This window comes from Hoplias malabaricus, chromosome 14 (assembly GCF_029633855.1).
Source record: "Hoplias malabaricus isolate fHopMal1 chromosome 14, fHopMal1.hap1, whole genome shotgun sequence".
In the NCBI taxonomy this organism is placed as follows: Eukaryota; Metazoa; Chordata; class Actinopteri; order Characiformes; family Erythrinidae; genus Hoplias; species Hoplias malabaricus.
In genome coordinates this window covers 30,348,493-30,364,479 of record NC_089813.1, presented here as the reverse complement: position 1 = coordinate 30,364,479, position 15,987 = coordinate 30,348,493, and the positions used below count along the sequence as shown (strand labels likewise).

At 41.0% G+C, this 15,987-nt stretch overlaps 1 protein-coding gene across 5 annotated transcripts in view; it reads left to right on the top strand.

The window, feature by feature from the left end:
• Positions 1–15,987, top strand: part of elavl4 (ELAV like neuron-specific RNA binding protein 4) — a 94,708-nt gene that overhangs the window by 30,879 nt on the left and 47,842 nt on the right. For 3 of the 5 annotated variants that reach the window (XM_066644742.1, XM_066644744.1, XM_066644743.1), the window contains exon 2: positions 11,618–11,704. The exons of the other annotated variants lie outside the window; for them this stretch is intronic. In XM_066644742.1, the coding sequence (XP_066500839.1) occupies positions 11,618–11,704 (87 nt within the window). The remainder of the gene's footprint in view (positions 1–11,617; positions 11,705–15,987) is intronic. 5 annotated transcript variants of the gene reach the window in all.

Sequence of the window (15,987 nt, the reverse complement as noted above, 5' to 3'; positions counted from 1 at the left end):
AATACAAGACGCACAGAATTAGCTTTTTGTAAAATGTAAAATGTAAATCTCTGAGCCCAGAGAAGACCTGCTAGAGAATATTTGCAGACAGAGCATCTCCTGACACTTTTCTGTCTCTTTAAACATTACAATTTATGCCATATATTAATACGTCTGCTCCTGCTAATTACTCATTCAATCTCGTATCTATTACCACTGTGCCCCATTTTGAAAACAGATGCCGAGCTTTGCTCTTCTGCCTGATTGATGGGCTTCAGCACAGATTTAAATCAATAACTAAATTGGCTTCATGTGATGAGATGTACCCTTGTGTGCGTGTGTTTGTGTGATGGCTTATTATTGGGTGAAATACAGGAGGGCAGGTTAGGCATCAAAGGGTACCCTTCAAAAGTAACAGTTGGAAAGTGGGCAGGAGGTTATTCAGTAAACTCTGTCTACATAATCAAAAAGATTATACCAAGGGTTAACCAAGTATGCAGAGCAACAGATGGACTACAGCCTGTAATAGTAGAACTACAACATGCACCTCAGGGGTCAGTGGATCTGATGAAAAAGACACTGAGGAAGGACGTTATTTTAATGTTATGGCTGATCAGTGTATGGTCCGAGGTCTGTGTTTATCTTCTTCTGGGAAAGTTTCCTAAAATCTCTGAAAGGTCTTATTGGAATACTTTGGAATACAGGAATGTGCAGGGCCTGAAAAAAATAAAAATAATAAAAAGTAGATGGTGATTTTTTGTCAAGTGGACAGTATGAATAGAGACCTGAAGGAAGAACAAGTGAAAGTGGATGAGAAAGAGGGAGTGGTGAAATAGGAAAGAGTGTGGGTGGAAAAGAGAGAGAGAGGAAGAAAGAGCAGTCAGAGAAAAGAGTGTTAATGAAGGAAAAAGACTGGGTAGTGGAAATGTGAGGAGCAGCTGTCGGAAGATGAGGAGGCTGAGATTGGATTAGCTCGATTTCAGCAGCACTGGGCCTGTGTGTGTGTGTGTGTGTGTGTGTGTGTGTGTGTGTGTGTGTGTGTGTGTGTGTGTTAAGGACCCCTCATCTGCCCAGCCATGAGGCTGCAGTCAGCTCTTTTTTTTCTCCATCGTACCTCCACCCCCACCCACTCCCTTCCTTGCAGGCTCTTTGTACAGCTTTTAATACCTTGCTGTAATGAACAAATATTATCTTAATGGCTTAAAAGGGGAGCATAATTAAAAGGAAAATACAGGGAGAGGTATGTGCCATTCATAACAAAAGGTATTTATCTTTATTTTACTAACTCGACAGTTCCTGTTACTTCTAACAAGAATTTAACTCTAAATTAAAGCTTCATTATGATTAACTGGAATGCTTCACTTCATTGCTGTTATATAAAAAGCTTGTCATCATTTCCTTTTTTCATTATTACTTTAAACTGGTAGTACTTCACAGTAAGGTTTTCTTTTACTGACATAATTATAACATTGTTAACTAGGAGACACCTGCGTTAGTTAACTTAACAAACCATGAATTTCAACAATGCTACACTTGTAATGTAAACAACCCAATAACATATTCAAGGATTGTTGTGTAAATGTTAACTGAGTAATGAACAACTTCAGTAAATGCTGTTTAATCTACCTATGACATAAAAGGTCTACAATGAACAAGTATTAGCACTGTTCTGTCACATTTAACAGTTTGTTCTAGACATTTTATGTGACATGGAGGTTCTGTAATCCTCTAAATGTTTCTCTGTCTATTTATGTCTCATTTACAGCAAGTGATCTCTAGAGAACCATCTGATGAATATTTTTGAAGAAAGCTATTTGTTATGTAATTTTACAACAACCCTTTATTTAGTGTTGATATTTAATTATAAAATATACAGTACTAGTCTTAGGCAGCTAAGATAATTATATATAATTAAACTAATGCCTTCTCAGTAAGTGTGGTGCTTTATAAAGTTATATATAATGATAGTAAATACAAAATAATTATAATATAAAACAAATAAGAAATATAATATCATTTATTTCTATAAAGTAGTAGGTGTGAGTGGTGCCATCTTCTATGACAATATCATTTTTGGAGAAATTATATTTATATTGTTTTTTTATCACAGTAGCAATTTAAACTTGTACATTTCAAACTGCAACAGCTGCAGTGTTAAGTTAGTAGATTTAAGTGGGCAAAAATGAATCTTTTTTGTATCATTTATCACTGACTGCAGATCAGAAGCAACCAAATACCCCGGTGATGCATGCACAGTAACAACCACGCCTAACAAAATACAGGATGTCCTAATATTATTGACTAAAACATAATTGACAGAAAACTACTGTAATTGAGATCAGAGAACAGTATTGATCTGAAAAATTACAATTAAATGTTTTCTTCACATGCTTTAGTCTGAACAGAATAAAGCAGAGGCTGAAGCAGGTGAGATGAAGCTGGTTAGATGGTGTGTGTGTGTGTGTGTGTGTGTGTGTGTGTGTGTGTGTGTGTGTGTGTGTGTGTGTGTGTGTGTGTTTGTTTGTGTGGGGGGGAGTGAGCTAGTGGAGCGTGACAGAGAGAGGCTGCACAGGTGCACCAGCATTCTGCTACCTGCCAGCTACCTGCAGCCATGTCAACACAGCACCTGGAGCTGACACAGCGCAGCCAAGTGCACGCACAGACAAAATTTAATACACACAAACACACACACACACAAACAAATGCTGTAGCTACAGCCCAATGAATTGCATGCACAGAATGAAAGTAAAGCACAGCGATCTCCTAACCTCGTGCTAAGAGAGGCGTGGTAAAGCAGAGATTTCCCTGTGTTCCTCCAGTAAGGTCACCTTTACATTAATGCAGAGGCTGCTACACAGCCCTGAGAGACATAGTGTGCATGCGCGTGTGGGTATGTGTGTGGTTGTAATTTGCTCTAGAGTTCTAGAATGAACATGTAACAAAGGAAATCAAGAGATGGGATGAAGAGTGCATCTAGTAGAGCTGTTAAATTAAAAACCAATTAGACCCTGTTTAAAAATTTTGTCTAAAAAATGTGAAAATTGACTTTCTGTATTGGCAGGATTTCATAAGGATAACACTTTTGGTCTCCTCTACAGTAAGAAAAAGGCTGGTGAATGACACAAATGTATTTTTGGCATAGAGTGGAAAAGTAACTGTACTGTAAAAATATTTCAAAAACCTACAAAAGAGAAGAAGGAGAACCAAGCAATAATGGCTAAAAATTAAGAGTCAGTAGCTCTCTTCTCACTTGTGTGCACTCGTGTTGGGGTAAACAGTTGCTTTAAATGAACAGGCACTGAAACCAGTCATTCTTAACAGAGTTGTTATGACAGGGGTTTACGGTGCTGTGATGCTTGATCTTTGTGGTATTTGACCAGAGCATGTCACAAGACCCAAGGGAGCTTGTGGAAAAGGGGCATAGTATTCATTCATTCATTCATTATCTGTAAGCGCTTATCCAGTTCAGGGTCGCGGTGGGTCCAGAGCCTACCTGGAATCATTGGGCGCAAGGCAGGAACACACCCTGTCCTTCACAGGGCAACACACACACACATACTCACAGTCGCCAATTCGCCTACCAGTGTGTGTTTTTTGGACTGTGGGAGGAAACCGGAGCACCCGGAGGAAACCCACGCAGACACAGGGAGAACACACTAAACTCCTCATAGACAGTCAACCAGAGCAGGAATGAAACCCACAACCTCCATGTCCCTGGAGCTGTGACACTACCTGCTGCACCACCGTGCCGCCCATGGGGCATAATATGTCCACTTTAATGTATTTTGAAGGTAAACAGATCTGACTACTTAATTAATCATTAACATTATCAACATATTGCATGATTAATAATACAATCAATAGTGACAGCTCTAGTATCCATGAGCCTGTCACTGTAAATCATAGTCTGGTTGGTAGACAAATGCATGATAACACACACACACACTTTCACATACACACACACACACACTACTTTCTCTGTCTCTTTGATCATCACCCTGCATATGAACCTTGTTTTCCTAATAACACCGGGCTACAGACAGAAATAGCTCCACATCCTCTGAATTTTCAGCTATTATATGTGTTTTGATTCAAAGGTAGCATGTCATTTCATCTAATGAGGCTTTCTCTGCAGCCTCAGAAATACATGCAGCATTATTGGAAATAATGGGCAGCTAGGTTTAAGGCGTGTGGACAATGTGTTGTCACTGGGTGTGAGTGTGAGTGTGTGTGTGTGTGTGTTATCATTTATCGCTATCATCAGAAAATCGCTTTCCACAGAGCTCTTACTTCAAATCTGGGAACAGTTGAAGTCACTCACAGCTAAGTCCCGTAGTGCAGATGACTAATTTCTCTGAATCCACAGTCGCATACAGTGTGATGCTCAATTTCCGTCAATATACTGGTGTTACTCATAATAGTTTAGTTTTCATAGTGATTACAACAATACTAATGATCAAAATGAGCTGATGTTTTCTTTATATATCCTCAGAACCTCTGAAAGTAGTTTTGGTTTGTTTTCATATGCTTTCCTGACAAATATGTGCTTTGTTGGAAAGCAAGAAAAATAGTGGCAGTCTGTAATGTCAGGAGTAGCACAAACGTAATTTTGTAACTAGCACTAGGCATAGTCCCTGTCTAGGAAACCAATCCATATTCGTACGTAGTACATGTATGAGACATATGTATGGACTCGCATCCTAGGACTGGATAAAAACCTCTGCATTCATGCATTTGTGTGTGGCTGGTGGCTGGGCCTAGCAAGCTGTGTCCCCCTAGACACTGAAGGACAGGAGCCCTATGGCTTGTGGCTGGCCAGGCAGCAGGCCAGAATCTCTCACATTTCAGCTGGGAGCCAGAGCAGAGAGAGCTGGGCACTGGAGCCACACAAATTCAAGTGTCATCCCAGAATCAAGATGCTCACCAATTTTCTGCTTGCCTTGGCACAGAGCTGGGTAGCAGCCAATGTCCAAATGAAGCCAGGCGTCCTCTGGTGGCCTGGACAGGACTGGGGCAGAAATCACTTCTCAGGGCTTTTCCACCCCCGTTGGGTATGTTGTCCAGCAGAGCAGAGTAATGACTGGAAGTCAGAAACTCTCCTGTTTGACCAAAAGTGAACACACTATAAAACGAAAGCAATATTCGTTATCTTTAAAATGATTTATCTTTGCTGTATTTACAAATGCGCCATCAGCAGCACAGCAAACGGGAAACAGTCCAGTTCAACCAAACGAGAACATGCAGCACACAAATTCACATATTTATTATTGCATGCATACGGAAGCTTATACACATAATGTATAAATTAGTTGCAGTTATTCTGTTGTGTATTCAAGCCAATGTTCAAGCGATAGCAAGTGCTACGTCACTGTCATATTCAACATGTCCAGTTTACTATAGGAGATACTGGCACTTTTAACTAGAATATCACTGAAAACTTGCCTAGGTCCCCCCTTGAGGACCTTGGCATCTAGGGCTGCATGGCATTGGAAAAACTGATATTGAATTATTATCATTTAAATTTATATTACAATTTTAAAAATGTCATTATAAACACATTGCAGCAATCTCTTTTGTGCTGATCTAATCTTCCTCTGGTAAATGTCCTGGAAAATAAGAACAGTTAGAATGTTTCTTTTGAACCACGTAGTGCAAACATTGCCAATCAAGATTTAAACCGTTATTTAAATCAATGAGCAGATTTGGTCATAGCCATTTAGAGCCGCAGTGCTTCAAGTGCTTCAAGTTTGTTTACCTAGTCAGACAGGTGCCATGTGTGTGTCTCTCTCAGCTTCTCTTGGCGTTTCCTCCACCCCCCACTCCCTCTTCCACTTCTCTGTTCTGTTCAGGCTGTAGAACAGTGTCTGTGGGCTCTGTCAAAACGACAAAAACAACAGAAGTATCCAGATAAAGCCCTATCCACACTGTGTTCTTATGCACACTTAAAATATGATACTTTCTCTCACTGTTAAATAATCATATCTCTATTCTTTACTTAGTCTGTTGACAATAAACCAGAGTTATGGCATCTAAAGGCTGTTCTTGCCACAGAAGTTGACGAAACTGTTCCACGTAACATTGCCCTTTCTGCAGTGTGACTCCTGCACATGCAGTGATAATGCTGAAATGATATTTTGTGCTGTTCTACACCGAACCGCTTTGAAAGAACTCATTTGTGGGAGGACCAAGCATAGGTCAGTTTATTTAATTTCTGAAAGAAATGCTTTAGCACTTTAGTGTTTATTTCTTAGATTAGTCATCATGGTCGTGATGAAATTTTGCAGTTCATTTAAAGCCTGTATATCTAAATAGGATTACAGTGGCTTGTTACTGCTGTTTGAAAACATGGTGAAAACCTTGCCACCACATTAGCCATGTTGTCATGTTGGGTGCTAATTCGCCTCTGCAGAGGAGCTGCAAGAAAGGTTAATTTAAGGCCAGGAAGATCCCACGCAGAGAGAGAGAGAGAGCGAGAGAGAGAGAGTGTCACATGATGAGTGGTCTATGCTATAGGGAGTGGGCAGAGCAGAGGGACGCAGGTGTTTCTACACAGCTACAGCCCAGAGAAATACACAGCCAGTGCCACTGATGCCACCAGCCTCAACACACACACACACACACTCTCCTCCCTTCTCCCGTCCATCCTCATCCTTACTTCCTCACACCCTTGTTTTCTCCTTAAAAAGATCCTCCCTTTGTGAAAGTGTGTCTGCTGTGGTGAAATGAAATGTGCAGGACAGCTTGGTTTGAGTCTATAATTAGCTTCTTTCAATTACACAGACTAGACGCAAAATGTCCTTATTATCTATCGGCAAAGTTTTCACACAAATTTATTTTTGTATTTAAAAATGACACCGGAACCAAAGGCCTGATTATTGCTTTGAGCAATTAAACACTCGAACAATCACAGCTCCCTCACCGAATGTTTTAAGATAATAGTTTTTTGCCTTTAAGTCGTCACTGTTCATGACATTTTAATAACTACATGGTCTCCCATCAACCTATACGCCTAAAACAAATGCTTTTAAAGGTTTTTAATAAATATGTACATCAGAATAAATATATTTATCATGCAAATGATACGTTTACAGTTAAAGAAAAGTAAAAAAAGGAGCTTTATTGTTTGTGCTGCCTACAGCAAGATGCTAAAGTCTGACGTACTGTTTGTTTGCTGTCCTGAAGTGCACATTATAATCAGTATCTTTTCAGTATATATCCAGCCTTCTATAGATATGCCATAATTCTGCTACTTGAAAAATCAGAGGGAAAAGGTCACAATCCTCCGAAAAGTTCTGATTGTTAAAATGAGGCATCAAAGCTACTGGAGTCACAAAGGGGGCAGAAAAATAGAATATTTGCAGGGGCAGATGTACAGCAGCTCTGCAGCAGCTTAATGAGACCTGCAGGAATGTAAAGGTTAATGAAATCAGAAAATCCCACCCAGGAGCCTGTAAAATGTAGCCTGTAGCGTCCATAAGAGGTGCAACGTTATACATATGTTAAGGTTCAGCCCAATTTTTCATTTGGAGTTTTAGATTCACTACAAGTTTTGAAAATAACCTCTAACCCAGATCCTATCCATAACACAACCCTTAGAAAACGTCTGTGGAGAGAGGTGTGCATACCATAGTTCTTCTCCATGCTGTGCTACCTTTAGTCTGATCGGATGTAGCTAGAGAAAGCTTGAAGCTTGAAAATGTTGCTACACTCTTTTTAAACAAACTTTTTTCCTTCAGGAGAAATGGAGAAGCTTTTTTATTTTTATTTTTTAAATTGACAATGCTTTCCCTTGATGTGAGATAGACAAAGAGAGGGAGGATTGTTGATGGAAGTGGAGGAGAAAGAAGAATGCCTGGATGGAAGGAAACTAGTGTTTGAAAAAGTTAAATGAAAACCAGTTTTATGCAAAAAAAAGATTTGTTGCTCAGAGACAACGAAGGAAAGAGGAAGAGAGAAAACATGAGGGAGGAGAAGAAGAAACCCATTTGCTAAAGTAGATGCGGATCGATGGCTGTGGAGCTGGGCAGACTCAGCGCATGCCGTCCCACATTACTGGGGGGATTGATCTGCCGGAGCATCTGTCTGACCCCGGGGCCGCTCTGGAGCCGGTGGGAGGCGTCCCACAGAGAGGGGAGCGGCCGCAAAACGCAGAGATTAAAAAGTAAAAAATCAATACTCACACACAACCAAACTGACCTGTTGTTAAGATACAAGACATGTATAAAGACTCATACTTGAATAGGTTTTGACAGCTCAGGTCCCCTCTGGCATTTCAGCATGCAACACAGTGCATCTGCCTGGGCGTGGCCTCTAGCTGCAGACCTGTAACCTTTTAATAACACTGCGATGTGCTGTTCCCTCAGCTGGCCCAGTGGTTTGTCCTATTCATAATAGTAGAAATAATTACAGCAAAATGGCATCAACACTGGTGGAACAAAGCCTTGTATTACCACAAAGTAACTATACAGGAGGAAAAAAAACAGTTAATGTGGAGGGACTACGTTCATTAAAATTTAACACAGTGTGAATGGCAGCTGACATTTTTAAACATCTGCAACTGATGGACGCAAGTGTTCTGCTCGAGTGTCGCAGCTTAAATCCATTACAATGGATAATTATCTTAAAATGCCACGGCTTGTTGTCAGCGTCAGTCAATATGTAATTGTCCAAAAGCAAATATTCAATGCATACTACATAATTATACATATTACTTTGATCTCAAATAAGTTTTGATGTTTCTCTAATTTCCCTCTTTCTCTATGTAACCCGTGTAAACTGCCTCTGAGCTGGGAATAACTCTGTTTAGTATTCTGCTGGTAAATAACCTGCTGTCAGAGAGCGGGAAAGAACCTGTAAGTTAAAATTGCAGCAACTTGCCTGTCTGCCAGCACAAATAAATTGGAGTGCTTGCAAAAGTCTACAAGGAGAAGAAAAGGGCAATTCGCATTCTGTTCATTGGGCCAGTCTCTCTGGAGCTGAGAGTGCCAGAACAGAAGAGAGAGAATTATAACTCCACAGGATGTTCCAAACATGAAGAGTTGCTCCAGGTGAGCCTCCATTTTGTGTTGGGTGCTTTCACTTCAGATGTACTCACACACATACACAATGGTGTTTTTCACATATCGTGGATCCAGATGAGATTGGGATCTACGCTTTAAAAGAGCGGCCCTGGTTAGGGACGAGTGTTGTGCACCGCACCAACAGGGGGAGTAAAGCATGGTGGATAAATGAGCAAGCAATAATGTCCTCTATCAGGATTTGTCAGTTGACATGGGCAAAATAAACAGAGACATATAATTGGCGTTGATATGAAGTGCAACTACTATTTCATTTTAATACCGCTGATAATATAATTAACATTTCACTGGCAGTTGTGTGTGTATGTGTGTGTGTGTGTGTGAGAGAGAGAGAGGCAGAAAGAAGAAACAAAAGGAACATGTTTAAAAATTATCTCTTATATTGCCAATAAAATTCAAAGCAATTTTTTCTGCTACATTTGTCTTTACTCCCATTCTAATTTCCCCACTCAGAAGTATGTGCTTCACAGAATGCACATAAAGACCAGATTCATTCTCATTGGAGCAAGACAGAGTTGTTTGTCCTCGACATTCATTTTGATGATTAGGTAGTTTCACTTCAAATGCGAGTCTGTTCACAGCTACAATGCAAGTTGGTTTCATTTCAAAACTGCAAGCTTCCATTTTAGCAATGCACGCCTTAAGACGGTGTACAATTATTGCTTACCGAGCACTTTTTCACAAAATTCTATTCTATTCCGTGAGGATCCAGCAGAACTGCAAGCCGTCCTCTCCTTATCACTTCCCTGCAATACGCTGGCTCCAAGTGTGAAACAATATTAGCCTGCATTCCTTTTCCATGGAACATTGTCCAGCTTGAAATATTCATAAAAGCCTGTATCACTTTCTTAATGTAAATTTAAGACCATTGTCCAGTTTGTAATATTCACAAAAGCCTACGTGGTTCCTTAATGCAAATTTAAGGCTGGCCAAATGTGTGGAAAAGGAATGTAAGTTAATGTTATCTCGGACAGAAATCGCATTGTAAAGAAGTAATAAGGGAACGGGTTTTGTGCAGCGCTGCTAAGCCCCGAGTAAAATGGGACAGAAGTGAAAAGAACCTCAGTAAGCAATTATGTTAAACACCTATGTGTTCATGTGTATGCATGTTTGTTTCTGAGGCATAATCAAGATGGACAATAGCAGATGTTTCAAAGGCTTTGTTCTAGAGATAGTTACAGAGAGCTGAGGCAGCCAGCAAGAACAAAAAGTATTTCACCATTGTCTCATATTTCACAGTTTGAGTCATATAAGCTCAGAGAAAAGGTCAGTGAAAATAGAGAATGAATTCATTTATAGTCTGTCCTCTCCCTCATGTTATCTAAGGACATTAATCTGTCCTTTTGCTAGAAACCAGAGTAACAGAGTGCTTTTTAGAAACTGTGAACGATGCATCCAAATTGGGTGCTTCATTTGGCTGTGTCATCCCTGTTCTCACCTTGAAGAATTATTATTATTCTGCACGTGTTATCAGCAGCTATGCATTTGGTTCATGCAGATAATGTGTGGTAGTGGCCTGACCAGAGATCAGCGTAATATGAATTCTCTTTAAATTACTTTGAAAGATGAATGTGCACTATGTTTCATTACCATAGCAATAAGAATGTGATGTCATACCCTGCGGTCCTCACTAAAGCTAAAACCAAGGTGGCACGTCAAAAAAAAAAATAATATTCCAAATGCCCTTTGAGCTGGACTCTATTCTCTATTTCAAATTACAGCTCCCTGCCCAAAAAGCACTGCCGCGCTGGCTGTTACTGTTAGCGAAGCGGCCCCCCACCCCCCACCCAAACACTCCCCCAGTGTCTTTTCCTTTTCTCTCCCATTCCCACTTTAGCCGACAGTCCATTATTTCCCCACGTCTAAAATGCCATAGCATCCATGCTAACGCTTAAAGGATGTGCTGTTGACATGGCTCCCTCCCCACCCTCCCTTTTTTTTCTTTCTGATGCTGAAGTGTATCCTCCATCATCGAGCACTGGATGGCTCCCATTACACACCTCCACTGTCCCCTCCATCTAAGGGAAAGGTCAGACTCAGAGTCCTCCTCTCCTCCTAAATTGGCTGTTTTCTCTGCCAGCTTCACGGCTCCCGGCTGTGATTTGCGGCATCCCCCCAGCTAGGTTCGTCTCAAGCGAAAGATCTGCTTTACGAACCTAGGTTTGTGGGAATGCTTCATGCTGTGAGGCTTGCTTACTAACACAGATTGCAGCATTTCAGAAGGTGCCATTTTTGGTGCCTTAGCATGTAGCGTATTGCGATTTCCTAATATGGGGAATAAAATATCCAGACTGCCATAAAACATTCCATAAGCCACTGTAAGAGACCCTGTCATGCATAAGGACTGGATTGAAAAGGGCCAAATTTTAGGCTCACTTTAAATCAAATCATCCCTAATACATTGTGGTAAATTTCTTTTGAAGGTCCAGAGAGGATAAAAAGCCGCCAGTGTGTTTTAGCGTGCCTGGAGACCGTCAGGGCCGGTTGTGTAGATTGGTTTGGTTTAAGAGAAAATCAGCCTGTTTGAATATTGACCCTGCACCCCCCCCCCCCTCCTGTAGGGATCGACAGAGACTCAGTGGCGTCAGGCAGACTTGCCGCAGCTCCAGGGCTGGGCTGACAAAGGACTGCTGACACAGCCAAAGATGGTAAGGAGACTGCCACCCACCTACTGCCATTTTTACCACCATTACTGCTGCTGCCCTGCTGCCTCCTGCACATTGGGGTAGACACTGGCTGTCCAGCACTGCAGCCCAGGGTGTGGAGGGTCAAGGGTGCTTTTGTGCTCACGGCTTACATAGCGGATGTCGACAGCTTTTGTGTAATGCCATGTATTTGTTTGCCCTCCTCTTGAATGCTTAGCAGTGCCATCTAGATTGAGGCCTTACCATTCAGGATGTGAAGATCCTTGAGGTTAGCGTACTTTCAAATTGTAGCGATGTAGCCATCTACTTAACTTCTACTTGTGCCTCATTTTCCAGAGCCATATTTGTTCCTTGCTAGATTTTGCTGATGTAGGGCACATAAATAAGATCACACTTGCACAGAGATGGGCACCGCCCCCAGGCCACTCTAATGACCGGAGAGCATTACCTGTGAAAACACATATTAGAATAGACCCTGACATTTCAGCGTCACCGCTAATAAGGCCATTATAGTGCACTGTTTAAATGGCAGGTAGCACAGACACTCACTGAAACGCAACACACACATTTTCATACACACACACACACACACACACCTCTGGATATGCTTGACTCAGGGACATTAGACGGGTTGAACCTGTATTTTTATCCCCATCCTGACATTCTCTAAGGCACTTATGTAAGGCAGAGTGGCAGAGCCACTTCCTTCCCACTCGCACACACTCATGCACACGCGCACACACACACACACACACACACACAGCCCGAGCGGAGCGGCGCAGCATTCAGAAACAGTCGGCAGATCTGCCATTGCGTTTGAAGAAATAAAGGAGTGTAATCTGGGGCTGCTGTTCAGCTGAATCAGAGGGAAGCTGATGTCTGTCCTCAGGCTGACACCAAGCCCTCTGTGATGGCTTAGCCTCCCTGTCTCTCTCTCTGCCTGCTTTCCCTTGCACTCTGCCTGCTTTCCTCTCTCAGACCCAGCTGGGCCTGCCTAGAGAGAGCTTCCCTCCCTCTGAGAACACTATATGTGACCTCCATGCAGAGGCTGTTTGTACTGTACGTTCTGATAGTGGAGACAGCTTACCCAGTACATATTGTAGGACTGACCATTTTTAGCTTACCCTATAAAGTGCACATTCTCACAATGACCATTTTTATCATATCGCGTTCAATGTACATGCTCAAAGTGACTATGTATCTTGCAGTATATAGTACACATACTCTACAGACTACAATGGCTTACACTTTAGAAACCTAGTTTAAAGTAGAGCCGACTGATACATTGGATGGCCTGGTATCAGCTGATAATTATAATTAAAGCACCACAAAATTATGATTCAAATGGTGATACATTATTAAAATATATGTACTACATCATTTTTAATATTTTGAGTTTAGGGAAATGATCATTTAAAGTTCACATTTGATGGATATCAGTCATTAAAGCACTGTTGAACTCTAATAGGTGAGCATTTTAAATAACTGTTCATAGGTCATTGCAGTATCCTCACTACCAGGCCCTAGTTTAAATGCAGTGCAGAACTCAAATTCAGTGTCCTATAATAGCAGTCAGATACTCCAGCTGTTATTCGGGCACATTTAAAGCTGATCCCAGAACAGCAGCACAGGGTCACTTTCAGCAACAGCAGCAGATCCTGTGTTAGAAACAGTGCCCTCCTCAGCACCCTGGGGCATAGTGGGAGATGGAGAGTAGTTAAAGCGCTGTAGGACAATAGGGGCATTTCTGGAGTGGATAGTGAAGGAGAGTGGGTGGGAGGAGAAGAGTTTAATTGGCAATTGTGACATGAGCAACCAGGTCTGTTTTGAGGGTTGTTTTTTTTTTGTTTTTTTTTTTTTTTTGAATATTTAAAGCTCACATTCTGTCGGGTTGGAAGTATTTTTTTCTGACAGAATGGTACACAGCAGGAGATGTAAACAGGCTTAATAATGCCCACCCAAACACACACACACACACAGACCCACACAAACACACATAGCAATCCAGTCATGCAGCAATGGTGACTACCCCTTTGTGTGTCTCTGTCTCACTATGCTGTGCATACTGTCAAAGGCATAATTTACATGTGCATCCACAGAGCTTTGCAGATGGGCGTCCTCTGGGCTGCAGGCATCATTTTGTCATATTGGAAATTGTGAGTGTGTGTGCAGAGACAGAAAAAGGGAGGCAGAAAAAAATCAATTTAAATGCAAGTCTCAAAGGAAAGGCTGTAAAGTCTATATATCCTGACTTTCACAAGTGCAATTACTTTTCAACCAAGGATCTTTAGTCTTAGTTGAGGGATATATAAAATACAGCAGTTCTTCATTTTAGACACCCCATGTCATGAACAATAGCATCGTTTTTGTTCCTTGACGTTAAAGAATTGGAAGCAGTATGTAAATATGGCTACGTTTCAAAATGTATGTACATTTAATTTATGGAGAAAAAAGCAGCAGGCCCGTTTTCATAGTCTTTGTGAAAACATTTATACATACAGACCCCATTCCCAGGAAAGCTGCGACACTGCAAAATGTAAGCAAAAACAGAATTCTGTGATGTGGAAATCAGTTCAACCCTTTACAGTACAAAGAAAATATTTCCTGCCAGCCAACAACATATTCCAGGAAGGCCTTGCTTATTTTAGGGCTAAGACAAGGCCAATCCAAGTTCAATACACTTAGTAAAAGAATCCAGGTGCTAAACTAATCCAGATCTGTCACCCACTGTTACATTATGAAAAAAATACACTATAATGGAGACCCTGCTTTTGAGTAACTGAACCCTTATATCATGCAAGCATTTCACTTTCAAAACTACAGCAATTGGTCTTCTCAGTTCCCAAACACAGTGTTGTTTAAAAGTATGGTGATGTAACACAGAGGTAAACACTCTGCCAACTTATTTGGGAACACTGGCATCAAATTCTCAGTGTCAACATTTACAATTTTCAAATAAATAAAGGGTGTAAAAATTTTTGCTCATTTAATTTATTTACATTTTGCACAGCGTCCCAACTGTTTTGGAAATGGGGTTTGAACATCACCCCCAGCTGGCTAATAGCAGTGTAGCACAGCCTATTCATAATTAGGTTATAAAGAAAGATTTACACTGGATTGCTTTGTAAAAATTGCACAATTAAACAGTGTCATTGATTTACTCATGTAATCGTTTACTTGTATCTTAAAAGATACAATAACAGCCTCTTTAGTTCTCAGAGATACCGAGATATAGTCGTGTAACGTAAAAATGGAATATGTGGACCTCAAGGAAAAAAAATGTAGCATAAGAATCAATAAGCCAATAATCAATGAGCAATCTCTGGCCTATTGTAAGACCAAAATAAAACTATTTTCCAGATGTTTAAATTTGCTAACCTTTCTAAATATGTCAGATTTGATAAGCGAAGACCAAGCCTCAGAATACACACACAGAGAATATTTTCTGAACGGCTAAAAATATCAGCAATTGTATTTTGGCTCAGATCTCAGCTTTGCCCTCGCTGCTCTATTATTTGCCACTCTTGAATCCATCAGCAGGAAACATTAGGGTGTTTTTCCACCCCCATCCTCTCACTCTAGATCTCAATATGAATTACACCATAGCCAGCCAGAGAGGCAGAGCTGAATATTAAACACATTTTGGGTAACAGCCCTGCTCAGGACTAGTCAAACCCAGCTCGGGTTTAGTCCGTATTCATTCAGGTTAGTTTATTTTAAGGGGCTTATTTACAACAAAACAAAAAGCATTTTAGTGTTGACTAAAATGTTTTGACATTGATGGCTGCCCCCGCGAGTCCCTGTGGCCAGTTCCTAAAAACCCTGTCACTTCCGAATGCCCGACACGTGAAGAGAAAGTCATCAAGGTTCTGTGCTCATACAGTGTGTAATGCTGTCTTCCAGGGTCAGGATCTTTAGCATGAAAAGGAGCAAAAGCTAAAGTGAAGCCTTCAAACTTTTCCAGCGCCTCACATTTTTGTTGTTTCTTCCCCTGAGTACATCTGACAGGAGAGCAGCTTTTAAAGAAAAGCAACCCTAAGGACAGCCTCAAAACACACACACAAACACACACACACACACACACAGGCTTCTAAACCTCAAATAACACCAAGTTGACACTTTACTGTAGCCACCCCCTCCCAAAAAGAAAAAAACAAAACTGTGGAGTGATTAAATTAAACACACACACCCTCACACCCACAGCCGTTATGCTAATAGCTGCATACATTTTGTCTCAGAGCAAAGAAAAGGATCTTAAAATAAAGCTTTCTGAGGAAGAGAAGCAA